At 45.6% G+C, this 27,314-nt stretch overlaps 1 protein-coding gene across 1 annotated transcript; it reads right to left on the reverse strand.

Moving 5' to 3' along the window:
- WDR91 (WD repeat domain 91) lies at nucleotides 1-26,920 on the reverse strand. Its single transcript, XM_084616739.1, has 15 exons — nucleotides 26,696-26,920; nucleotides 20,311-20,490; nucleotides 19,221-19,428; nucleotides 17,232-17,314; nucleotides 15,516-15,646; nucleotides 12,845-13,022; nucleotides 12,406-12,564; nucleotides 10,322-10,521; nucleotides 9,799-9,949; nucleotides 7,573-7,667; nucleotides 6,506-6,674; nucleotides 5,404-5,512; nucleotides 3,317-3,429; nucleotides 1,201-1,398; nucleotides 1-543 (listed from the first exon to the last, which is right to left on the reverse strand). The coding sequence occupies exons 1-15, from the start codon at nucleotides 26,816-26,818 to the stop codon at nucleotides 379-381; spliced, it is 2,262 nt and encodes a 753-aa protein (XP_084472865.1). The 5' UTR covers nucleotides 26,819-26,920; the 3' UTR covers nucleotides 1-378.
- Between the last annotated feature and the right edge of the window lie 394 nt (nucleotides 26,921-27,314).

A 27,314-nucleotide genomic window follows, 5' to 3' on the forward strand; every position in this document is an offset into this window, starting at 1 on the left:
TGCAAGTGAACAGTTTATTTTAAGAAAAAGATTAAATACAGAATACTGTGAGTTTCATGCAGGCATTTTCAGCTGGAGCCATCGTGTTAAAATGCAGGTCAACATTCAGTTTACATTTGCATGTAACCTCGACCTGTCCTACCCCAACTTAGAGCTGGAGGCTCCGCAGCTGCCAAAACAGGTCATCTTAGGGTGTCGGTTCTTCAGTACAGCCATTGTTCCTGTAGCTGAACAGGTTCCTATCTGCAGTGATTTGCTGTTTGTAAAAAAGTTTTGGTCCAGGTAATTCACCTTCTTCTCTTCCACGTAGTTTGTTCCTCTATGGTTAACACTGGATTTCATAACACATCTGGTTCTTTCCTATCAGTGCTGCTCAGTTTAAGGTTTCTGAGCAAGTAAGGTTGTTAATTTGATCTTCCCATCCATTGAAGCAGTGAGGCAGGTCCCACAATCCATGGCTGTGCACCAGTCCACGGTGACTACTGGGGCCCTGTGTCCTCCTAGGGAGAGGCAGCTCTCCAGGATCTTCTCGTCACTGTTCAGCTGAAACAGGAGTTGGGAAGACAGATCACAAGAACTTATTAAAGCAGGTTTCTTCCCAGAAGCAGCTTGCTCAACTGGGAATCTAAAGCCTGACATAACCTAGGTGCCCCAATAGGCACATGTCCTTCAGTTGTGTCAAGGACAAGTTTGGGCTTTAGGTAGATATGTGGAGGAGGGAAATGGTCATTTTTCTTCCTTAAAGTACTTTAAAAAGGCACCCAGTAGAAGGAAATTCATACTAGATCCAGCAATAGCGTGCACAGAGTACATCAGGTAGAGCAAAGGGGCAAAATTAGCCAGCAAAATGCAACTTTGGTTGTGATTTTGGCACTAAGCTATCCTGAGCCTGTAGAAGTCTATCCCATCCAACACATATCGGATTCTTCCTAGGCATTTACAGAAAGGAAAACTGCTTCAAATGGGGCTTTTGTAACAAAACAATCTACCTGCTGTGCACCACTGTTAAGTGTGTATGCACCCACAAAAAAAAAAAATCAGACTTACCAGTGAGCCCAGCCTGTGCTACAAGTTGGTGGTGGCCATTTACTGGCTCAAAGTACTAACGGATTCTTGCAAAAGGCTGCAATTTCAGCCTCTGGATAAGGAAGCTTGTTTGTGTCAGTTCCAACAACCCCCCATTGTTTTTCATACCCTTACCTTGTAGATGATGCCCCCAGTGGAGGAACAGGTCAGCATGTAGTTTCCTTCAGAGTCAAAAGCAAAAAGCCTTCCTCGCGGGACCTGGACTTGCTTATATCCACTGTATCCTGAGAGCACGAAGGGGCCCGTGGCATCCATGGGAAGGGCGTACTCAGACACTTTTGAGCCACTTTTGTGAATATTCCACTGAATAAACTAGGACAGCAAAAGAGGGGATAAAAGTTTCCAGTGAAATAGATTCATGGTAGAGGTATCACAGAGTTCAGTACTATTCATAGAGTTTAAGACTAGAAGGAAGCATTATGATCTAATCTGATCTGCATAACGCAGCCCATAGAATCTGACCCAGTCAGCCCTTTATCATGCCTCTAATTTTTGGCTGAGCTGGAGCAGATCTTGTAAAATGACACCCCAGTGATGGGGAATCCAGCCCATCCCTAGGGTAAGTTGTTCCAATAGGTAATTGCCATCACTGGAAACTGCCTCGCCCCTTGGGCCGTACTACCACAACAGAGATCCATGCAGGTGCTCTAAGTGGAGCCCTCCATCATACAACAGAGGGAGCTGCTGGCAGGGTGCTCTCTGCAGAGGGTCCCTGGCTCTGGAACTCGCTCCGCATTGGTCAGGCAGCCCTGCAGTGCGTCGGCCTTCAGGGCATGTTACAAGGTTTACCTTGATGAAGGCTCTTGGGCAGGGGAATGCTGCTTCAGGCATGAGTTTGAGGCATGAATCATAGAATATCAGGGTTGGAAGGGACCTCAGGAGGTCATCTAGTCCAACCCCCTGCTCGAAGCAGGACCAATCCCCAACTAAATCATCCCAGCCAGGGCTTTGTCAAGCCTGACCTTAAACTTCTAGGGAAGGAGATTCCACCACCTCCCTAGGTAACGTATTCCAGTGTTTCACCACCCTCCTAGTGAAAAAGTTTTTCCTAATATTCAACCTAAACCGCCCCCCACTACAACTTGAGACCATTACTCCTGGTTCTGTCATCTGCTACCACTGAGAACAGCCTAGATCAATCCTCTTTGGAACCCCCTTTCAGGTAGTTGAAAGCAGCTATCAAATCCCCCCTCATTCTTCTCTTCCAAAGACTAAACAATCCCAGATCCCTCAGCCTCTCCTCGTAAGTCATGTGTTCCAGTCCCCTAATCATTTTTGTTGCCCTCCGCTGGACGTTTTCCAATTTTTCCACAAATTGGTCGATTTTCTCTTTGTTTTAGGTTAAACTAGCCATTGCTGTTATATGGTTCAGGCTGTTGCTGGCCTCTATTTATGGTTATTAGTGGCTTTAAATAATGATTGGACACACTCAGTTTATGATGGCACCTTAGGCCTGGGCAGCAAATATCTTTAGTCTCATAAATCCAAATACAGCGACTAAGCCACTTCCCAGCTTGGGATCTCCCCTGAGTTAGCCATCCCAAGAGCCACCTGACTTGCTTGGATATTTAACATATACACTGGAAGGAAGATGGGGTTTGGTTGGCTGTCTTAGCAGCACAGCAACAAGCATCAGCACTTGTCCATCTTTGACCCAATCTCAATTAAAGGAGTATTCCAAGGGGTGGGCAGAGGGGGGATAGGAGCTCTCCACGCTGGGGAAGACATTCAGGTTTAGTGTAGGAAGATACTGAAATCAGATTTTAAGTTCCTTGGAGCAAGGACTGTGTTATACCTCTTTACAGCGCCTGGCACACTGCATGCATTCAATACACAGTGGAATGAACAACTCTTCACCCACCTCTTCTCTTCAGTTGATCAACCACTTCCTCCTCAGACCACTCATCACTACTTCCTTATTACAATACTTGCTTCACAGCACTTGCACCCACCAGGAACTGCTCCCAGTGTGCATCAGAGGTAAGTGTTCCCCCCCCCGCCTTGAACCGCCTTCTCCCATGTGGACTGGCCTGCCTGCCAAGAGAGGGAAACAGCCCCAGGGATGGAATTGTCAATGCACAATAAAAGAGCCCATCCACTCTAGCTGTGCAGGAAGGAACAGCACGCAGTGCAAAGACAACACAGCTGATGAACAGGGAGAACATGTCACTACCACACCTGTGTAGGATCTCGCTACCTTCTTCTCGCCGTGAGGTCACGCAGAGCCTACCTTCCCATCTTCTCCTATGCTGTAAACTGTGTTTTCATCATAGCTGAATTCGACAGAGTAGACCTCCCCGTCATGCGCTGTCCAGCTCAGAGCACACTCATGCTGCTGCATATCTGAGGGGAGAGCAATCCCTGAACAGTCACTATGCACAGAGGTGGGAAACAGAGAAAGGGCTCTTAAAACTGAAGGCACGGTGTCTTGTGCCTTCCCTCCACACAGCATGCAGTCCCCCATTCTCCAGCCATGCCAATTTCCCTTCCACCCACCCCAGCCCAAGGATCCCTCACATGTATCGTTCTTCTATTATCCCAAAAGGCCCTGTATCCAAGCCCACTTCCTCTGGCTTTATAGGGCTGTACACCCATTCCTCAGAGCATCACCAGATGAGATAAGAGGCTGCCAATGGTAGCCCAATGGCTTCTCTAGGCAATCCCCTGTCCAGCAGTACAACACGCCAGGACAGACGAACACAGAGTGTGTTATTTAGGAAAACAGGATAGCATTTTTCCCGGCAATCTTCTTATGCAGGAAGACACTAGGTTCTATCACAGAACGTAGTGGTCTTAAATGCCTCCCTTCAGCTAGAGGAAGGTTCTTCCCTGTAGCGTGGAGGGGAAGTGGAACATGAGGAAAGGTAGAACTACCTCTTGTGGAGGGGTAAGGCGCAATGAGGAAAGCTGTGGCGAAGGCTGCAGCCTACTGTAACAGCCTACCTGCCTGTCTACACAAATTTGTCACTAGAGCAAAGACACTTGAGAGCATCAAATGCAATTTTGCCTTCCTTTTTAACCTCCAAACTCATTTGGACAGGGAAGGAAGATTGTGCATGCCGACGGCCTGACGCAGAGCCACACTGAGCCAGAGAACAAGTGACCTCCCTCAGAGAGGCCACAGTGCGTTCAGAAGACGATGGCACTCAGTCCTTTTAAACGGTCATTTCCGTCATTCTAGGATCCTCACTTCTGCCTAGCACGAGTGTCTGATGGTCTCTCAGCACATCAGTCTGAAGGCTTAGCTAGGCAAGTGCAAGTCCAATGCTGACAGAGGAGAGAACACTGAGCAGGATGCGGGGCTTCCACACACACAGGTATGGGCTAAAGCATACAGAGAGAATGAGCTGGAAACAGCCGACGGGAAGGGGAGAGAACAGCTCGCTGGCAGTACTCATCTTTGGACCAGATGGTCATGAACTGATGCCTTACTCCAGAGCCTTCCAAGGGAAGCAGTGGGAGCAAAAGGCCTATCCGGCTTCAAGATTAAACTCGATTAAGTTTATGGAGGACATGGTATGATGGGATAACATGATTTTGGCAATTAATTGATCTTTAACTATTCATAGTAAATAGGCCCAATGGCCTGTGATGGGATGTTAGATGGGGTGGGATCTGAGTTTCTACAGAGAATTCTTTCCTGGGTATCTGGCTGGTGAATCTTGCCCACATGCTCAAGGTTCAGCTGATCACCATATTTGGGGTCAGGAAGAAATTTTCCTCCAGGGCAGATTGGAAGAGGCCCTGGGGGTTTTTTGCCTTCCTCTGTAGCATGGGGCACGGGTCACTTGCTGGAGGATTCTCTGCACCTTGAAGTCTTTAAACAATGATTTGAGGACTTCAATAGCTCAGACATAGGTGAGAGGTTTATTGTAGGAGTGAGTGGGTAAGATTCTGTGGCCTGCATTGTGCAGGAGGTCAGACTAGATGATCATAATGGTCCCTTCTGACCTTAATATCTATGAGCCTGGGCTCACACCAATGTGATTTTGGTGCTGTGTTAGGGGTAATTGCACTGCTTGAAGTGCCACTCACCAGATGAGAGGTTAAGCTGAGCTTCCACCTGTTCTTGGGGGCCGGAGGGGAAGGAGAAGAATTCTATGACATTTCAACGAGCATCCAACTTCCCCCACTAAAAACTGGTTCCAATAAATCATGCTTGCCCCAAGGAATAGCTCCCAGACTAGGGGCTGCCATCTCTGCCTTTAGTCACGGCACTACCCATGTGCACCTCATTGCGTTGAGGAGCACTCTGGGGACAGTTCAGCTAGGAAAAGTGAAACAGGACCCAAGTTGTCATCTGAGACCCCCGCTTACCAAAGAGACGAATTATTCCATCCGCTGCTCCAGTGACCAACAGGTTGCCGTTGTGGTTAAAGGCTGTGCAGTTTGTGGCAATGGGCTCAGGTTCAAGAGAAAACTGGAGCTAAAAGGTAAAGTCACCATTAGTGGATTTCACTCTGTGCTTATGTCCTTACAAACCTCTTCCATGGGGCAGATACCACCAAGGTATCCAGTTTGTTTAGCCAGACTTCAGACTGACAGCCCTCCCTCCACAACCTGGAATCCCACCTCCTCACTTTCACCCTACCTACGCACCCTATGACCACCTCTAACTGCACCCCTGGATGGTAGCTGCATTTCGTCAGGACGTGTTAGTTGACAGAACCAACAGTTCAGCTTGGCTGAGTCAGAGCTTTCTTGGTCATGGCTCCAAGACTACAGAACCAACTTCTGCCAATTATTAGACAGAGTCTGAGCATAGTCTGCTCAGACTGGTCATAGGGACAGGATGACAGGGCGCACGACTCCCCTTTGAGTCTTACCCTTCCATATAAAAAGCTAGGAAGCAAAGAAGCCAGGAGAGCTATATCCCCTCTGGGAGGCTTTTCCTTACACAAATATGTCAATAAATGAACCCAGATGCTACAGGCACTTTAGAAATAAAAGGAATAATGCATTGTATGTTGATCCCTTTACATTCAGCCTGATGACTAACGTGACCGGCCAAGGCTGTGGCACTGAGTGTTCATAATACTGTGGTTTGCTCAGCTACCTCAGCATCAGTGCTAAGTGGAAAATGTGAACCTTGAACGTGTCCCTCACGTGCTAACCAGGCAGCACAGGGGGTGGCAGGAGCAACCTGGCTCTGCTAAAAATACCTCAGATTGGGACAACAGAGGCTGGAGAAAGCAACATTCAACCATGTAAGCCCTCGCAAGGGCTAGGGAAGAGAAGAAAACAAGGGGCTGGGGTATTCTGAAGGAACCCTCAAAAATGAGCCTGGTTAGTTACTCAGTTGTGGTTTTATTTGGGAAGTGGAGGAGAGTGAGATTGCTAATTAAAGAGGGGGCTAGGAGAAAAAATGCTTCCTTGTTCTTAGTGAGAAGATTCAAGGAGTGAAGACATGAGACAATACCTGCTGCTTCATGGTTTTAGTGTCCCACAGAAGCAGCTTCCCTGGAACTTGGTTCATGCCTCTCCCTCCAGTATCAGAGGCTGTGAGGTCCAGCTGGTTGATCAGGCTTGGTGCTGCAGCGGAACAAACAAAGGAAGCGCCACCTGGGCTGCACGCAAGTGAGAGGATCCTGAAATACACAGCACCCACAGTCAACTTGGTCCCTCTGGATAAGAAACCCAGAGAGGGAGCCCAAAGTGGGCACCATTCCTAGCTCTCCCCCTCACCCAGGTAGAAATCCCGCCCCCAGAAAGGCTGCTTTGGCAAGGCCTTCAGAGCAGCAGCAGCCGGCGGCCATGCAGGATTAGGACTTACGTGTTTCATGACAACCTGACATGGTAACCACACCACATCCCCAACCCAAGACAATTCTTGCTGCTAGCAAAAACAGTCTGTGCTGAGGGGGTTTGGTGCTGCTAGCCAGAATGCACACACATTAACATGTCTTCAACAGCATCTGCTCACTCACTGGAGGAGGGGGTTATTTCCGTGTTGGGATAGAACTTGATATTGTGCATAAAGAACATAATTTAGAGTGCTGTGCATTAGTCATGGCAGAATACGGTGGCCACCAGAGTTAGTACTAGTTAAAGGTAATTCATAATGGACTAATTAAAAGTCGCACAAAAGATGCCAGACTTCTCAATGTAGGGATATTAAAGCCCACTAACACACTTTGGATTACAATAAGTGTCCTGCTTGTCTGCTGCTAGACTAGACCACATGCAGAGTTGATTTGTCACTTCAGTGATATGTCCATCTTCCCGGCAAACATCTATATGATGGCTCTGAGACTTAGTAAGCATCCTGAAAAAACTCTACAGAGGACTAGAAGCAGGTTGCTATCAAGAAGTAGTGTGCAATGAAACAATTCCTGTTACACAAGGCAGTTGTTTCACACAGGACCAGACAGAAACTGCCTTCGGAAATAGGGGCTGGGTAACAGAGTCTTATGAATGCAGGAGAAACTTTGAAAGCACATCTACTCTTCAACAGACAGAGGAATGCAAAGAGCTTTTCAGGATTACCTGGGCATGTCTTCATCAATGTTAATTTCACAGAGATTCTTCTTGGCTTCGGTGTCATAGAGACGAACTGTCCCAACCCCGCTGCCCAGCAACAGCTTGAAACCAAGCATGAGGGAGAGAAATGGAAAGTAAGGAACTGAGGATGATGGCTCTGCCCCCAAACCACTACACCACATGGGAAATCTTCTCTTTAGAACACTCACTTCTGACTACATATCAATCAGAAAGTTTCCTATCCCCTTGTGGATATCCACAGGAGACTGGCTATATTCCAAGGGAGTTTACTCTTAGAAAGCCCCTAAAGCATGGTGTTAGTGAGAGGGGTAAGTTTGTGGCCACTTTGGAAACAGGACTAGGTTAGGACCCTGGGGAGGAACAAGTCATCTTCCAGAAGCAGGATATGCACTGCAGGAGTATGGGGAGGAAGAAATGGTGTCAGATTAAGAGTAGAGATCTGGCGTAGAGCAAAAACGGTCATGGAGCCTACAGAATGACAGGGGAGAGCTAGGGAGACAGGGATGCCTCCTTCTTGGGGGAGAGCTAGGGAAACAGGGATGCCTCCTTTTGTTCAGGGGAAGGAGAAATATAAATTTAAATGGGCCAAGTATATACACATCAGCAATATTAATGCATCTGTCCCTGCTTTTATTAAGAGAAAACAATAATTCGGCTTTGGATTTTCATCTTCTCATGCTGCTGAATCCCACTGGATGTGAACCCATTACTTCTAAAAATCCTCAGGCCACAATTATCAGTTGGGGAACAAGCAGTAGAGACTTCTAAGCAAGAAAGATTACATTTGCATGAAATGTCTCAGTAAGAACAAGGGAAGTAAAACACCCAAACAGCAGAACTAGCTTTAATTGGACAGCATTTCAGACGGAGCAGCAAGACATTAGAAACTCCTTAATATGAACAACCTTTCCCGTCACAGGACCATTTCCCTCCCACTTTGCCCACCTGGGATGATGTAAAATCCTATTATTGTGTCCCATAGAATTACAGACAATAAAAGTTACTCAGGTGAATGGACTACACAGAAATTAAGCCTTGTCCTATTATCCAGTAGGATAAGGAGTAGTGCTCTTCACTTCCACAGGGCCGGTCTTCTGAAAGTCTCAAGCCACTTAATGAAAATTAAATAAGCTTTAGTGTCCCCGTGAGAAAGCTGTTATCCACCCAACTCTGGAAAGGGGATAACTGAATTGGCCAAGGCCACACAGCAAGTCAGGAAACAGGAGCCAGCACCCCAACTTCCAGTCCTTTGGTCTACCTACTAAAGCAGGCAGCACTGAATTTCTGCTGAGTTGTTCCAGATATACTCCCACTCTCTCCTCTGTTTCAGCTCTTCATCCCCTAAATTTACAACTCCCTTCCATTGTCATAGATTCCAAGACCAGAAGGGGCATTTGTGATCATCTCCTCTGACCTCTTGTAGAACTCAGGCCAGAGAACTGCCCCAAAATAATTCCTAGAGCAGATCTTTTAGGAGAACATCCAATCTTGATTTAAAAACTGCCAATGATGGAGAATTCACCTTGGTAAATTCTTCCAATGGTTAATTACTCTCAGCATTAAAAATGTACACCATACTTCCAGTCTGAATAGGTTCATTTTATACCTTTCACTACTACATTGAAGAGCCCATTATTAAATATTTTTTCCCCATGATTACAGTCCATAAGTACCTACAAGTTGCCCTTTAACCTTCTCTTTGAGTCTATTTAGCTTAACAAAGAGCACAATCTGTCACTATAAGGCATGTTTTCTAAGACACTAATCAGTCTCTTGGCTCTTCTCTGAGCCCTCTCCAATTTATCAACATCCTTCTTGAATCGTTGGCACCAGAACGGGACACAACATTCCAGCTGTGGTTACACCAGTGCCAGATACAGAGGTAAAAGAACATCTTTAGTCCTACTTGAGATTCCCGTTTATGCATTCCAGAATCACATTAGCCCTTTTGGTCACCGTGTTACACTCGGAGCTCACGTTCAACTGAATATACCACATCCCCCAAATCTTTTTCAGAGTCCCTGCTTCCAAGGACAGAGTCCCCCATCCTGTAAGTATGGCCTACATTCTTTGTTCCTACATGTATATGTTGACATGTGATATTATCCTGATTTTATTTGAAGTTCAGCAGAACATGCCCATGGATGCATAACCCCTATTTGCTAGGCATCAGTAGCAACTCCGTAGTATACAAGCAGATGTGCTACTTACCAGCCTGTCCCGTTTGGTTGCCCATTCTAAAGAGAGCAGTGGAGATTTGGAAACAGACGAAGCTTTGGTCTGCATCATGGGATTAAAAGACCACACCTTGATGACCCCGTCTACATCCAAGCTGGCCACCCTCCGCCCAGAGCAATCCACCCTGTGCACAGAAGAAAACATCAACGAGCATTCTCCTTCTTACACTCATGGTTAGAAACGTCTCCCTCTAAACATAGTTCAACAGTCTTCCTTTGCTAGAGCGACATGCAGCCATTTAACTGAAGGTGCTGAGATATCAGGTGCAGTACTAGAATCTGAACAGAATTTCAAAGCGTGATGCCCTTTAGGGACACCCTCCCGCTTTCCCATGGATTTCATTCTCCTGTATGTCACCGGCATTCCCCCCGGAGCAAAGGCACTCACACTATGCCGGCCACCTTGAAATGCTACCTTGGGAGTAGCTCCTATACTCCCTTCCCAAGGAGATAATAATCCTATCCCACCTCCACTGCATGAAAAGTGTCCCCACTACCTGCAGTGCATGATGGAGGAGTGGTGCTCTCCGTATTCTTCCTGGCTCAGGACAATGAACGGCTGCTCCTGTCTGACACCTCCAGCGTCTGTGCTGAACGTGGAAGCTTTGGTGAGGGTTTCCGATGGCTCAATATGCAGCTCAGGTGAGGGTTCTGCCTCAGTAGCACCAGTCTCCGGCTTTTTCTCAACACTCGGCCCCTAAAGCAAGGAAAGAACCCTATAGAAAGTACAGTCAGGCAGCAGTCCTGGGCTAAGAGACTCACATCCATCCTGACAAACTAGAGAACTGAAGAGCTGCGCTACTAGAGGCACAGTTGCTGGTCAGGGGCTAAAATCCTTTTGCAATAACTAGAAGGTTCTTTTGGAGGGAACAGCATTATTACAGTCACAGCATGCGCCTCGGGCGCCTTTCCACAACTGCCCTTGGGAAAGAGAGCATATCGCATGGCGTGCGTCAGGGAGCTTTTATAAAAAAGGTTGGAGTTCTAGTTTTAACCTGATCTTTTTCTAATGAAAGCCTGTCAAAGTGGCAGATTAACCAGACAACTCTGTGAAGGTTTTAAACACCAATGCAGATACGTCACGTCGTGTTCCTCTTCACGCCCAGTTCTGCCTGGCTCAATTTTTATTAGTTATCCAGATCATGGTTATATTTGGATTTATTATTGTATGCAGGCTCTAATCAAGATTGCAGCCCCATGGTGGCAATACATGGGCACAATACAAACACTTAAAGCCAAAGAGTCTATAATCTAAGATGACAAGATAGAGAGAGGGTAGGAGAAATATTATGCCCATTTTACAGATAGGGAACGGAAGTATGGCGATTAAACAATACACCTATATTCACACAGGAAGTCTGTGGCAGTCAGGAACTAAACAAAGGTATCCAGAGTCCCACAAGGTCATCCCTCCTCTTATGACAAGAGATGGAAAGCAGCAGAGCTGGAGATCCCTGGAGACAGCATCTTGTTACAGCATTATCTGGAGAGGTCAAGTTATTCAAAAGCATAACTGGGGATTTTTTTTTTTTTGTTTGCATTTATACTATTGGCCTGCTTTGAGCAACAGGAGAGAATCAAATCCCATCTGCAGTCACGTGATTGCAAAGAGCCTGTGAAACAGAAGCCTCAGAACGTCACCCTTGTTCACGTCACTTAGCGTGGAAGGGAACACTGCTGAACGCCTGTGGAAAAAAACACTGAATACTGCAAAGGTCACATTGTGGTCTGGATGATCTGGCAGTGCCACCTCACCCAATGAAGAGCCACCTGGAAGGATTGATAAGCACTGCTGTCCCTACCACGTCCTCATAAGGGCCCTCAAGCCCGGGTCTCTGCGATAAGCAATACAAGCTGCTGCTGTCCTGTCTCTTTTACAGTAGGGTTTTCACCAACAACACAGGGCTGTTTTATGTGGCACTACTGACCTACAGGTTTTCTAAAGCCTAAAACGTAGCTTTTCACGGGGTGGCTCCTGTTCTGCAACCTGCCTACCCACAGCAAATCCACTCTTCTGTAAAAGACATGTTGCTAACTCTTACAGGTGAGGCCTCAAGCCTCTGCATTTCTTCCCAGGAAAACCTGTCAAACTGTTCTCCACAGCCCAGGCTGTTACAGTGAAGAATGAGTGGTCACTGGAATAAGAGCTGCTAGCTTCTCTGGGACAGCACCACTTTTTAAAGATAGGGATTTTAATTCTGGCTGACAGCTGGTCGCCAGCTTGTACTGAGGCTTGTCTCTAGGTATCATTGCTGATAAAGTGAGATCAGAACTAAACATCATGCATTTGAAGATGCACAGCTGGGGCCCACTGAAGATGGTGAGGAGGGAGACAGGAGAGAACTCTTCTGACTCCTGCTTTACACCCAGATCCCTCCTCTATTCTGCTAGAAATCTGCAGAAATACTCTATGAATGGGAAAAGAGTAACCGGTTAGCTAGAATAACTGACCTTTCATGTAGCCGAGAGGCGTTAGAATATCAGGCTGGGGATTTTACAAAAAAAGTGCATCTGCCTTATTAAGTTCTACTGCGCGGTACAACAGTACAATGCCAAGACCACCTGTGATATCGCCAAATACCTGGGAAGCTACTTTCGATAACAGCTCCTTTCTTTCCTTCCCATGATCCTGCAGACGCCTCTGACGCTGCAGTACTGAGCTAGGCTCGCTTGCTGTAAGCCCAGTGAAGTGACTCTTTACATCCTTGCAGCCTATTGCCACCTCCTTTCCTTTGGTGCTCTGGAAGGCAAAGAGAAGATCTGTAAAACCTGAGCCCTGTTAATGCCCTGTGCCAGACCTTTGAATAAAAAGCAAAATGGGAGGCGAGATACCAGCTGCTCTCAGACCAATGCAGCACTAGAATGATGGCCACTCAGTCCTGGGATCCAGACGAGAACAAGATGGTAGATTGCAGGAGGGGGGTTTTCCAGGTTCAAGGATAAGCGAATAGCAGAGGTGGCGCAGGTTAGCTCCTTGGCTATTCAAGCATCATCTTACAATGAACCCACTGAAGAATTACCTGATGGTTTGATGGTTCTTTCTTCCCTAACAACATCCCACCAGCCTGCGTTGGGGAGACTCCAGTTGTCAGAGCTGGTCTAGAAGGGCCCTTCTTACCCTGAGAGAGCAGAGAGGATAGGAAGCCCCCTCGGGACTGAAGAGAGTGTGCGGTGCTCCTCTGGCTGCGTGTCATATCACTGGTTTAAAAAAATAAAAATAAGACACCTGAAAGGGGTGTAACCAGAGCACCAACCTGGACAGATCTAATAACCGAGGAGTGGGGAGTACATTGCTTCTAGTTTCCAAAATACAGAGATTCACTCCCGCGGGCTGATCCATCCTGTGGTAAAATCAGGTTTTAAAAACAAAACAAAAAGCCTCACCATGTCAACATTCTCAGCCCATGGGAATTCATTCAGAATTCAGCCAACAAACTAAAGCTGCCTTTCAAAGACCCTGGGAGGCACTGGGCCCATGTCAGGCTTTCACTGAAGTGTTTTCAGGTCTGGGGGAAACCTTTAAGAAGATTCCAAATCAGGTACTTAAGAGAGACTCTTGGAAACACTAAAGCTCAAGTTCTCAGAAGTGCCCACTAATCTTGGATTCCCAATGTGAGATGTCAGTGGGCCTTCCCAGCAGTGCTGAGCACCCCAATTCCAACTGACTTCACCAGCACTTACTGATGTTCAGCAGTTCTGAAATGCAGGCCTCAAATCGGGCACCAAACAATTAGTGAAGTTTAGGCCTCTGTGTTCCAAATCATCTCCACTCCCATACACCCCCCTTGCCAGAGAGACAGCATGAAAAAAGAGGAAGCCCAAGATGCTAGCTGCTGTACCACTTCCCAGTGTCTGACTTCAAGAACCTGTACCCACTGCAGTGTTTATAGTTAATGACACAATATTTCCATTCCAGCCACTTCAACTCATTCAGCTTGCAGGCTGCAATTTCCAAGCTTGGTCTCAACCCAAAGCCTGTATATTTGTTCTAAAGGAAAGAGTGACCGAAATCACTTTAGTCATTTGAGTTGCGCAGATAAGAAAAGCCACGGATGCTGTCAGTTTTTCCTCATACAGATACACAAAAGCGACATTGGGAAAATATTTTTCTTTTTTGCCCCTTTCTTTTCCTCAAATACAGCTGAACTTTAAAACTTTCCATGTGGCTCAGTACTCAATGCATCAATCCCTGGATAAAATTCTATGGCTTGTGTTATGCAGGATGACAGACTATAGGATCATAATGGTCTCCTATTCTGCCCTCAAAATCTATTAATTTGATAAGCTCAAAAATGAAGCTCTAAGCAGTTGAAAGCTCCTTTTCTGTGCATGCACTCAAAACTACACAGCTTTGTTTAGATCACTGCCAGCAGCATTAGAGATTCGCTCAACTCTGCAGTGCCTCAACTCAAATAAAATTGACGCAGGGAAAGTCCAAGTCCCAGTAAAATTAATAAATAGCTCTCGTTGCCAAATTTATGTTCCTAGAATAATCTTGTAAGATGTAGACATGCAAACTAAATTCAAGTTTGAAGACTAGGCCTCACAAAAAATAAGAGTTTAATTCAATACACGTCAGCCAGCTAGACAATCTTGCATCATCACTTGCATAGCCATAATCTCCACTATGGCTTACTGGTTTCAGACTGGGCAACAGGCACACACTTTAAAATAGTGTTTCTGGAGCCAGCTCATTGGTCTGGTGGTTCTGAGTGCCACTCTGCAGGGCGGAAGAGAGCCTTTTGCTCATGTTAGCAAGTGCTGCGAGAACTGTAAGGCAGCGAGGTAACTCCGCTGCAGCAGGGAAGTGTCTTAAGAACAGCCACACTGGGTCACACTAAAGGTCCATATAGCCCAGTATCCTGTCTTCCAACTGTGGCCAATGCCAGGTGCTTCAGAGGAAATGAGCAGAACAGGTAATCATCAAGTGATCCAACCTCTGAAGCCCATTCTCAGCTTCCGGCAACAGAGGCTAGGGACACCATCCCTGCCCATCCTGGCTATTAGCCATTGATGGACCTATCCTCAATGAACTTATCTAGTTCTTTTTTGAATCCTGTTATACTCTTGGCATTCACAACATCCTCTGGCAAGGAGTTCCACAGGTTGACTGTGAGTTGTGTGAAGAAATACTTCCTTTTGTTTGTTTTAAACTTGCTGCCTATTAATTTCATTGGGTCACCCCTAGTTCTTGCGTTATGAGAAGCAGAAAAGAACACTACTTCTTGCTCAACAGCAACCCGAGTCACGTAGGAACAGCATTTATAGGCAGGTGCCAAAGGGTGTCCCCAGCTAGTAAGATAGGTAGATGTGAGGCAGGAACTCCACCCCTCAGAGACTACAGTCATGGTCCAAAACAGCGTAGTATCACTGAGGTAAGATGTGGTTTTGGACCACGACTATAGAAAAGTCATTATTTAAGGGCAGAATAGCTGCTGGCGTGGGAATGTCAGAGCTCTGACAGGGACACAGGATAATGGGCCCCCACCAAAAGGGAAGAACAGGAGAGACAATCCATTGCGTCACACAATTCATTTCTGCGAGATGAAATCCTACCCAAGTGGGATTCTATAAGAAATGTCATCACTTCACATGCTAGGTGCAGAAAGGAGGGAAAGGGCTCTCATCACAGCACAAAAGTTTAAGAGGCTGTCATCCCCTGTAGCTGCCTGACCCTACCGAGACACTCACAGCTCACTGTCCCCAAGTCGATCCATGTTGGACACGTAAGCAGGCAGTTTGTGGTGGACAACTGACTCCTCCTCCTCCTGCTGCTGCTCCTCTTTCTTCATTCGGCAGGTCTCAGCCTGCAAGGCAAAGAGCTACAACAAGGGAACAGAGTTAGTTGAGGTTTCACTTGATTCCCCTCCATGTCAATGACAAGCGACACCACCACCATGTGCCATTTCTTAGCCCAGCAGCGCTAGTCCAACAACTCTAGTAGGTTGTGGAAAAAAGTGGAGTTGCTCTGACTGGCTCAATGTTGAATACTTATTCAGAGCAGCAGAGAACAATCAATGGTTTGTGCACATGAAATCACTGCCTGCTAAAACCCCTCACTTTTCTCCACAAGCAGCTATTCTAGTGTTGCTTTCTCTTCTGCCAGCAAGAACTATGAAAGCAAACTAGCTCGAGCGAGTCAGTACTTCATGAGGCTTCTGGTTTTTCAGGTAGAAGAGGGACATAGATAAGATTCATATTTAATTTCTCACCTATTAGTAACATCCTAAGTGACTGAAAATTAAGGGACTTTAAGAGTCTAGTTTTCTTATCATACTGTTCACTTATCCTGGACAGTGAAACCACAATGATCCAGATTCACTTCTTACTCCCCACAGATTTCAAAGGAAAGCTGCCATTTATTCACAAAATGCAAATTAATTCTTAAAAAAAAAATTTAAGATGTTTCACAGGTAGCTGTCCCCTTTCTAATTTGAACTAATATCCCGAGCCAGAAAGAAGAAGAAAAAGAAGGGGAAGAAAAAAAAAAAGTATTGTTTTACCAAGTACAGTTTAAAAGTTGACACTACATTCTACAAACAAAGCCAAGTAACATGGCAAGGATAAAAGACAGCTTCAGTTTGGCTGACAAAAGTAGTGCATGATAGTATGAATTTTTAGATATCAAACTGGAAAAACACCTCTATTACTCCCTACACATGCACTAGCCATCTTCACAGATTCCTTACAGCAAAGGTTTTCAGCCCTTGCACTTTGCATAGACACAGGTCTTCCTGTCCCCAGTAACGGCAGATAAACAGCATGTCAAAAACTACGTTTGGCATCCTTCGGAATCTTAGGACAGGCAAACAATACAGTAGATCAGCTTCCAGTAAAACAGGATATGCATTTCAGGAAGTGGAACATCTGATCATAAAGCTTTTGTGAGGCAGAGGGTAAAGTTTGGAGCTTAAACTCCTAGACTATGTTCCTTTAAAAACTAATTTTAAATTTAGCATATTTGGGGAACTAGACTACACTAAAATCTTGCAACACAAGAAAGGTTTAACTTAAGGTGTGATTTTAAACCAATGTAGTTGAACTGGTGCAAAAAGGCTAAGTGGACACTTATTTCAGTTTTGCTTAAATTGACTGGGAACAGGTTTAAGCCAACCCAAAATAAGACATTCTTAAGCCAAAATAATAGTACTCACGTAAGGGCTTGCAATGGTTTAACAGAACTAATTTTTTTTAAAAATAAAACTGGTGAAACTTTCTCAGATAGACAAAGACTGAATAAATCTTTTGAAAGCCAGAATCTTGTCAACAAGAAGCAAAGTTAAACAGAAGCGACGGTAGAACAAAAGCAACAAGAGTCCATTAACCAAACCCCAAAATAATACATTCAAGTGTCTGATTTTGGCATCCTATTTATACAATACACACACACACACACACCCCTCTGACCTTTTGACGCAAAATATCATTTTCTTCCTGTATGAGAGCGCTCCTCTGACATTCGGCATCAAAGTTCAAGATTGCTGGGACAGGTAAGGAAGGTTAAAGAGAAACCCAAAACAGCATTTGCACATCCTATTTAGCTAAGACATTTCCACATAAGTTAATGCACAGAACTCGTCCAGGTTTTGCCTTATAGGCAAGTGGTAGACAGACCAAGTCCGACTAGTCCTTGGAGCAAGCATGGATAGCTAGGGGCATGGGTAAAATCATGGATTTATTCAACTACATCTACTCTGTACTTCCGCAATACCCTCCGTCTGGGGATCTGTAAGTGTTTTTACAACCACTAAAGAATTAATCTCACAACATTTATGCAAGGTAGTAGTATTATTATTCCCATTTTTTGATGGGAAACAGAGAGCCACTGAGGTTAAGTGACTTTCACTGGCTCAAACAAGTGTATGACAGAGCTAGAAGCAGAAGCCAGCTCTCCCGACTTCCAACTCTGGCACAAGGCAAACCTTCCCATCGCTCTATGAAGGTGGACTGGGACTGTAGCTTGTGAACTGTTTACACCTTCTCCCCCCATGATGCTTAGCTTTTCCAGACAATATAGCGAGGCTCTGCCTAGACCAAGATCCAATAGGCATTTCTAGTTTCGTTATGGGCAAAGACCAACTCTTTGCACATCTATTCATTTGTTCAAGGTCTTAATCCCATGCACACAGGCCCTAACAACTTGTAGGAGTTTCAGTGGTCTCTTTCCAGACTTCAGAGTAGCAGCCGTGTTAGTCTGTATTAGCAAAAAGAAAAGGAGGACTTGTGGCACCCTAGAGACTAACCTAGAGAGCTACAGCTTATGCTCAAATAAATTGGTTAGTCTCTAAGGTGCCACAAGTCCTCCTTTTTTTCTTTCCAGACTGAGGCTGTCTCCTGGAACAGTTTAAAGAGCTGTTTTCCAAAACCAAAGATTGTCTTGATTTAAATGTGGATGTTTGCTTGGAATAGTCTTAAAATGATGGCCAAGAGTAATTTCTAATAGAACCCCTCAGTCCTGCAGCCTCTTCTCCATCTCCCCCCCAGAACTGTTATGCAAAGAGACACACTGCTAATATACAAATTGGAAGGTCACTTGTAACATGTAACATCTAAACATGTAACATCTAAACTAGGGGTTCTCAAACTGGGGGTCAGGACCCCTCAGGGGGTCACGAGGTTATTACATTGGGGGTCGTGAGCTGTCAACCTCCACCCCAAATCCCGCTTTGCCTCCAGCATTTGTAATGGTGTTAAATGTATAAAAAAAGTGTTTTTAATTTATAAGGGGGGGTGTCGCACTCAGAGGCTTGCTGTGTGAAAGGGGTCACCAGTACAAAAGTTTGAGAACCACTGATCCAAACTATCATTTTTTTCTTCTGTATAAAACTGCCCTCAGCCTGATGACATGACACAGTTTTCTTCACACTGGAAAAGGAGTGGATGGAACTCCCCAAAAAACCCAAAGCCACATGAGCACAGGGTTGTACATCCTCCCAATGATCCATCATGAATCACCTTGCAGCAATTCGAGCCTCTGCTGGTCCAGAAAATGAGGGAAAGGGCTCAAGAACAGGCCTGCATCTCACAGTAGTTCGGTGGTCACTACACCCCAGCCACTAACACTGGGCTAACCTCAGCCCTGACTAAGTGGGAGTTACTTATGCGAGGGCCAAGTTTGGCCCTGCAAGTATAACACTAGTCTTCAATATAAAATAATTGATAGTTCATTAAACAAAATGATCTCTCCAACATCCATGGATGATCACCAAAGATCTGGATTATTGATTTGGATTAGCCTCCACTCTTAGCAACGGTCTTAAGGCAGCATTTAAAGTATTCTATGCCATTAGATTCTTGGCAGTGTTGCTGTAATAAGCAGAACATCACTTTTACTCACTTGAGGGGGTATGAAACAGCTACAGAACAGCAAATATTATTCTGAAGCTAAAAGGATATGCATGCACTGAAATAAGACGCTAAGAAAGTTGTGCAGAGACACAATGAATGTGTCTGCCCACTGTCGTGAGAAATATGTGGCAAAGGCAGGGTTTGAATCTGGGGTGGGGAGGAAGGGCAGAACAAACCAATCCTTCCACTCCACTTGGTTCTGGAGTTGTGAGGCCTGCTTGAGAAAGAACTCCTGTGCCTTGTCATTCCGGTTTGTCTGAAACATATGAAGCAGAATGTGACTTGAGTTTTACCTCTTCCTAGTACAAGAAATCCAAAATATAGTTACCCTGAGCTCAGAACAGAGAGCAAAACCATATACCCAGTCGTATCATCAAAGGGACCAGTGGAAAAGCAACTCAAATTAACACAAAACAAAATGGAAACTATCATGTCTAAAGAATCCCAAATCCATACACTAAAATAATGCACTGAATCAGATCTCCTTTGTCACAATCACGAAGGTCTTGCCTACAAATGGTTGGGTTTACACCCATTTAAATTAAATTGATTTGAGTTAAACCAGTGCAGCTTGTGTGTTTAGACAAGGTCTAATGGCTTAAGCCCCTAGGGCAAGGAAGGGCATGCCCCGAGTTACTCAATACCTATACCTACAATTGATGGAACCCAAAGAGAATCTCATCCAGTTCTCTTTCACCAGAAGGATGGTGCCAGAACATGTGTCCAGAACAGGGGATTGGAATGGGGGAGAACAGGTCTTCCAAAGACTTTGTTGATGGTTCTGACATCCCCCCTGCAAACCATCCATTTAGCCTACTGACAAGGCTCCTCATGCACAAGTGATGTAAAGTTCCTGGTGTTGTCAGACAGAGTCATGGGGAAGTGTCACTTGTAACTTAAATCACGAAAAAAGCACCCAGATACTATAGTGATGAGTGCCACAGAGACGCTTGTAATAAATAAAACTCACCCTTCTACACATTGACTCTGTCTTATTACTGACCTCACTCAACCCCTCCACAACTAGAGCCAAAACACCAGGGCCTCCGAGTTATCGGGCCAAATATGGTAATTACTCATTTTATTTGAATGAACACCATTTAAGCAGAATCTTAAGAACAAATGGACTAATATATACCTGAACAGTGTAGATGAGGTAGTAGCGGAATAAACTGGTTTTCAGCTTGTTCACCGTAGGCCGGTACACATCCTCCAAACGACTGAAAAGGCGCCGGTCAAGATAATTCCAGTAATCCCGAAGGGCAGCCAGATCATAACTCTGAACAAACTGCTGCAGCTGTTCCACTATTTTATCCACCTGATGAAGGAAATGGGGAACCAAAAAAGTTCGCTTATTTGTTTCAGTCATGTGACAGTTCCACTTACACAAGAATAGATACACAGCTTGATGCTTGAGGTTTAACCACAAAAGTACAGTTGGAATCAAAGAATTTTTTGCATTAGCTATTTAAGTCAGTAAATAGATATATGTTTTCAATTCTATAGTAACATTCTCCCATCTACAGTATCTTTCAATTGCAGAACAGCTAAAAGTGATACTGCCAATCTTTCGGTCAAAGTTCACATTTTGTAAACACATGCTTTTATAAAACCTATGGCCATCAGAAATGTTTCCACACTTTTTAAAATTGCATTGATAATGTTTTTAAACAAAAATATTCTCCTATAGTTTGAAATACAAATACAAAAATCTGAAAATGAAACTAACTTCATTTATCCAAGATAAGAACAATGCAAAAAGCGAACAAAGAGCATCGTATCAAGTAAACTATATTTTTAACCTTTCACTTTTAAATTACCTACCACAAAGGTTTCCAAGCTTTGGGGCATGCCCCCTGTGGGGGCGCGGAGGAACATTCAGGGGGCTCGGCGGGAGCACCACCCAGCCCCGCTCTGTTCCCAGCCTGGGCCCCTAGCCCTGATCTCACCTCTGCTTCCAGCCTCAGATAGATTGCATTACTAGTAAGGGGTGGGGTGCAACAGAAGAAGTTTGGGGATCACTGACTTAGCATATTAGGAACATAGGCATAGAAGCTCATTTGTTTACAACATAGGAGCCTTATGTTGACAGTCCCTTTTAAATTGCTTCTGACACGGACATTGAATGGTGTGGAACAATGATGTAAGACCAGGATTTCAGTGTGCTAATTTCTGATGGCCAACATGAGCCTAAAAAAAAAAAAAAAAAAAGATTCTATGCTGGTTACAAAAACACAATAACTGAAACTGCTTAAACTCTTGTTTACTTTTCACCATCAGATATTATCACTTTACTTTTTGCACTTTTTTTAGCTGCTGGACAGTGACACTTCAATCACAATCAGTTACTTGCTGGTCCTTATGCTTGGATTTCACCTACTGCAGGAGGTTTTCATTTTATTCAATAACTTTATTATACATGGCTATACAGTTGGTTGCAGAGAAAGTTGGTCATCTATAAAAATATCTAGATTTAGGGCCTAGAACAAGGTTGCAGTATGACTTATGCCTCGGGCAAACAAAGATAGACACTCACTGGCATTCACAGAACCTGAGCATGTTTAGTCCTGTGGATCACAGGGAGACTGTATCCAATACTGTGTTCAGAGATGATAAGTTCTGTATAATTCTACATAAGTATCTATCTTGTCTATCTAAAATGCTTAAAGGTTCCAAACTGTACATATAAAATAATAATAATTTGTTAAAACTTCAGGAACAAGAATGGCTTAAGTCAAAGTTGTTGATTCTCCTCCAGATCTTTCTGCCCATCTCGATTACATAGCAGGGTTGCAATAGCAGGGGGCTGGACTCAATGACCAGGAGGTCCCTTCCAATCCTATGTCCCTTGTCATATTAGTACCATCTCCAACCACAGCTCACTCTGAAGCTATGAGTTAGCTAGCAGTCAGCTCATCACCAGATGATAATGTATTACCTGCATGCAAATCAAATTATCTAGATTACGAAGCATTTATTGGGAACCACAATACAAGGATCATAATCATAACAACTGCATTTCTATAGCACCTTTCACAGAAGCATATTGCACTCTGCAAAGGGTTAGTGCACTACAATATAGGCAGACATCTATAGCTTTCTAGGAAACTTGGCTCCTATCTCCCAGACAAGGCTTTGGCCATAGCAATCCATAAATCTGACACTTCCAGTCTAGATTATTATAACGTACTGTGTCCGGGAACGAATGTCAACAATGAAGAGGCCACACCATGGACAAAAGGTGGCTGCCCACCTCCTCAGTGAGACAGAGCACCACTAGCTTGTCAGCTTCAGACTCTGATCCCTCCACTGGCTCCTCCTGTTGCAGTTCAAAGCCTTGGTCTTTAAGGCCCTAAAAAGGTCAGGACCTAGGTACATAAGCAACCATACTTCCACCTGTGACCTGCTAAAAGTGTCCTCTCTCTGGAACAACAGAGTTTACAAAACCCCAGCTGAACCACACGGTAGCTGGAGATAAAGTGTTCTCAGAAGAGAGGAATAAGCTATAGGAATAAGCTTCCAAAGGAAGTCAGACTAATCTAGAATCCAGTGACCTTCAGGATACACTGCAAGACCCTCCTCTTTAAGGAGACTAGAGAGACAGGGTGGGTAATGTAACATCTGTTATTGGACCAACTTCTGTTGGTGAGAGGGCTTGTCTACACTTACAGCGCTGCAGCTGGGCCTCTGTAGTGCTTAGTGAAGATGCTACCTCTGCCAGTGGGAGAGTTTCTCCCATCGGCGCAGGAACTCCACCTCCCCAGAGTAGCTAGGGTGATAGGAGAAGTCCGATATAGCGCTGGCTACACCAGGGTTAGGTTGGTATAAATATGTCACTTAGTGTGGATTTTCCAAGCTCTGAGTGGCGCAGTTATACCAACATAATTTTCTAGCCTAGACCAAACCAGACAAAAGCTTTTGAGCTTACATAGAGTTCTTCTTCAGGTCTGGGAAACATACTCAGGCCATGTCTGCACTAGCAATCGGTACACTGTACCGATGCTGCTGTAAGATCTCCCATGTAGCCGTTCTATGCCAACGGGACAGAGCTCTCCCATCGACATAATTAAGTCACCCCCAACAAGTGGCAATAGCTATGTTGGCAGGAGAGCGTCTCCCGCTGACATAGCATGTCCACACCGGCACTTTTGTTGGTGTAACTTAGGTCGTTCAGAGGAGTGGTTTTTTCAACCCCCCGAGCGAAATAAGTTATAGAGACAAAAGTGCTGGTGTGGATGTAGCCTTAGGCCTTATCTACACTGCCACTTTACAGCGCTGCAACTTTCTCGCTCAAGTTTCAGCACTGTAAAGTGGCAGTGTAGACAGCGCACCGACGCTGGGAGCTGTGCTCCCAGCGCTAGTAGCTGTGCTCCCAGCGCTAGTAGCTGTGCTCCCAGCGCTAGTAGCTACTCCCCTCGTGGAGGTGAGTTTTTTTACAGGGCCAGGAGAGCTCTCTCCCAGCACTGGTGCCGCGACTACACAGGCACGTTAAAGCGCTGCCGCAGCGTTGCTCGTGAAGACATACCCTTAGAGTGCCACTGCTAAATACGTAGCTGGAACAGAATTCAGCATAAATAATTAACACGTATTTCAAGGTGAACGGTTTCAGAGTAACAGCCGTGTTAGTCTGTATCCATAAAAAGAACAGGAGGACTTGTGGCACCTTAGAGACTAACAAATTTATCTGAGCATAAGCTTTCGTGAGCTACAGCTCACTTCATCGGACGCATACCGTGGAAAATACAGTAGGGAGATTTTATATACACAGAGAACATGAAACAGTGGGTGTTACCATATAGATTGTAACAAGAGCGATCAGGAAAGGTGAGCTATTACCAGCAGGAGGGGGCGGGGGGGGGGAAGGGAGAACCTTTTGGAGTGATAATCAAGGTGGCCCATTTCCAGCACTTTACAAGAACAGTAGGAGGGGAAATAAACAAGAGGAAATAGTTTTACTTTGTGTATTGACACATCCACTCCCAGTCTTTATTCAAGCCTAAGTTAATTGTATCCAGTTTGCAAATTGATGACATCTTCATCATCTGGACCCATGGAAAAGAAGCCCTTGAGGAATTCCACCATGATTTCAACAATTTCCATCCCACCATCAACCTCAGCCTGGACCAGTCCACACAAGAGATCCACTTCCTGGACACTACAGTGCTAATAAGCGATGGTCACATAAACACCACCCTATACCAGAAACTTACTGACCACTATACTTACCTACATGCCTCCAGCTTTCATCCAGACCACATCACACGATCCATTGTCTACAGCCAAGCTCTATGATACAATCACATTTGCTCCAACCCCTCAGACAGAGACAAACACCTACAAGATCTCTATCAAGCATCCTTACAACTACAATACCCACCTGCTGAAGTGAAGAAACAGACTGATAGAGCCAGAAGAGTACCCAGAAGTTACCTACTACAGGACAGGCCCAACAAAGAAAATAACAGAACACCACTAGCCATCACCTTCAGCCCCCAACTAAAACCTCTCCAACGCATCATCAAGGATCTACAACCTATCCTGAAGGATGACCCATCACTTTCACAGATCTTGGGAGACAGGCCAGTCCTTGCTTACAGACAGCCCCCCAACCTGAAGCAAATACTCACCAGCAACCACACACCAAAAACACTAACCCAGGAACCTATCCTTGCAACAAAGCCCGTTGCCAACTGTGTCCACATATCTATTCAGGGGACACCATCATAGGGCCTAATCACATCAGCCACACTATGAGAGGCTCGTTCACCTGCACATCTACCAATGTGATATATGCCATCATGTGCCAGCAATGCCCCTCTGCCATGTACAGTGGTCAAACTGGACAGTCTCTATGTAAAAGAATAAATGAACACAAATCAAACATCAAGAATTATAACATTCAAAAACCAGTCGGAGAACACTTCAATCTCTTTGGTCACTCGATTACAGACCTCAAAGTGGCAATTCTTCAACAAAAAGACTTCAAAAACAGACTCCAATGAGAGACTGCTGAATTGGAATTAATTTGCAAACTGGATACAATTAACTTAGGCTTGAATAAAGACTGGGAGTAGATGTGTCATTACACAAAGTAAAACTATTTTCCCTTGTTTATTTCCCCCCTTACTGTTCTTGTAAAGTGCTGGAAATGGCCCACCTTGATTATCACTCCAAAGGTTCCCCCTCCTGCTGGTAATAACGCACCTTTTCTGATCACTAATTACAATCTGTATGTATGTTACACCCATTGTTTCATGTTCTCTGTGTATATAAAATCTTCCTACTATATTTTCCACTGTATACATCCAATGAAGTGAGCTGTAGCTCACGAAAGCTTATGCTCTAATAAATTTGTTAGTCTCTAAGGTGCCACAAGTCCTCCTTTTCTTTATTCAAGGTGAAGTGGCCCGTTAACACCCCTTCAGTCACCGCTCTTTCAGAAAGCATTTCCACTAAAATCAGCATCATGATAAAAGATGTTACTCCCCAAGCCTTTGGCTACACTTGCACGTTATACCGCAATAAAGCCTCCCAGAGCGCTCTACCTTACTCCCCGTCCACACTGTGCCTGGCAAGGCACGTAGAGCGCTCTGACTCCCTTTCTTTCTTTTCTTTCTTTCTTTCTTGCTTTCAGTGAGTGAGTAAGAGAGAGAGGCGGGGGAGGGACGGGGGTCTGTACTCACAAGACAGCTCGCTGACACATTCTCAGCACTCTCTGTCACACTCCAACCTCCCCCCCGCATTTGACAAGCACGTTGCAGCCACTTGAATACTGGGATAGCTGCCCATAATGCATCGCTCCCAATGCAGTTGCAAATGCTGTAAATGTAGCCAGGACAGTGCATTGGCAGCTGTCAGTGTGGACAGACTGCAGCGCTTTCCCTACTCAGCTGTACGAAGGCGGGTTTCACTCACAGCGCTGTACATCTGTAAGTGTAGCCAAGGCCTAAGCAGAGCCTCTACCAGGGAGCGAAGAAAGGTAGAAGACTCCACAAAGTCCATTAGGGATCTCATTGTGCTGATTTATTCATCTCTAGCATCTCAGGGAAGTACTCAGGCACTGCAGTGATAGATGCTAAAAAACTCTAAAATAGATAATGATCTCCCAACACTAAATTCCCCAAGCGCCACAATCCCACAGCAGCAGCAAACTGCCATGGGGTATGGCCTACCCCTTACTCATGTAACCCACCTTGTGGTAGGCCACAAGGACCACCCATGCCCTCACTCGCATTCCCTGATGCCCTGGCAAACCCACACCTTGCACCCATTACCGAGGGTACATGGCTAAGTCATTGTTATTTATTACAAAGCATTCAACCTCACACCAAACCGAGAGGGTCAGGCATAGGGCACGCTGGGTGTCCCAGATTCAGGAGCGAGGGTCTCAAAAGGCTTGCTCACGTCCCCGTCCCCCCCCACACCGCCCGCACACTGTACCCCTGCCCCCAGGCGCCAGCCCCATTCCCTCCTTCCCATCTGCTCCCCGCGGGCGCCCCCAGCCCCCGCCCAGGCGGCCTCACCCGGAAGCCCTTCTCCTTGTCCGCCTTGATCTCCGCATCCAGCTGCTTCAAGGCGCCGGTGAAGCCGCGGAACAGCAGATACTCCCGCACCAGCTCGTCCGTGCGCTCGGCCGCCGCCGCCATCAGGCCCCTGAGCCGCCCAGGCAGCCGGCTCACGGCGCAGAGGAACCAGCCCAGGCTGCGGCGAGCCGGCGGCGCCGGACTCCACGGCCCGGCCCCGCCCCTCCGCGGCTAGCCCCGCCCCCTCGCTTCGCCCCGCCCCCTCCCATTCAAGTTCCGCCCACCCATTTCTCCTCCTCTCACATGCCGCCTTCTCCCTGAGGATCCTGGCGGGAGGGGCTGGTGGCTGAGCGAAAAGCTGGCACTGGGCGACAGGGTGCGTCACCTGATAACTGCCCTGTTCAGTTCTTTCCCACTGAAACATCTGGCCCCAGCCGCTGTGAGATGACCGGATACTCGGCTGGAGGGACCATTGGTCTCTGACCCAGTCTGGCCAGTCTTATATACAGCCCCAAGGGGTAGTTCCATGGGGCCAAAGAGCAAAATCAATAATTTATGCTTAGAAACTGGACATCCTTCATTAGTAAGGCTACATTTTAGTCATGGCTATTTTTCGTAA

This window comes from Lepidochelys olivacea (assembly GCF_965140295.1).
Source record: "Lepidochelys olivacea isolate rLepOli2 genome assembly, chromosome: 1".
Taxonomy (NCBI): domain Eukaryota; kingdom Metazoa; phylum Chordata; order Testudines; family Cheloniidae; genus Lepidochelys; species Lepidochelys olivacea.

Bases quoted from the DNA above. Each gene is read 5' to 3' on its own strand.
- WDR91 (XM_084616739.1), bottom strand. From the start codon at position 26,818: ATGGCGGCGGCGGCCGAGCGCACGGACGAGCTGGTGCGGGAGTATCTG. The intron at 20,491-26,695 runs GTGAGGCCGCCT...TTCCTTCATCAG, and splicing joins ACAAGGAGAAGGGCTTCCGG to GTGGATAAAATAGTGGAACA. The intron at 10,522-12,405 runs GTATTTGGCGAT...TCCTTGCTTTAG, and splicing joins TATCGAAAGTAGCTTCCCAG to GGGCCGAGTGTTGAGAAAAA.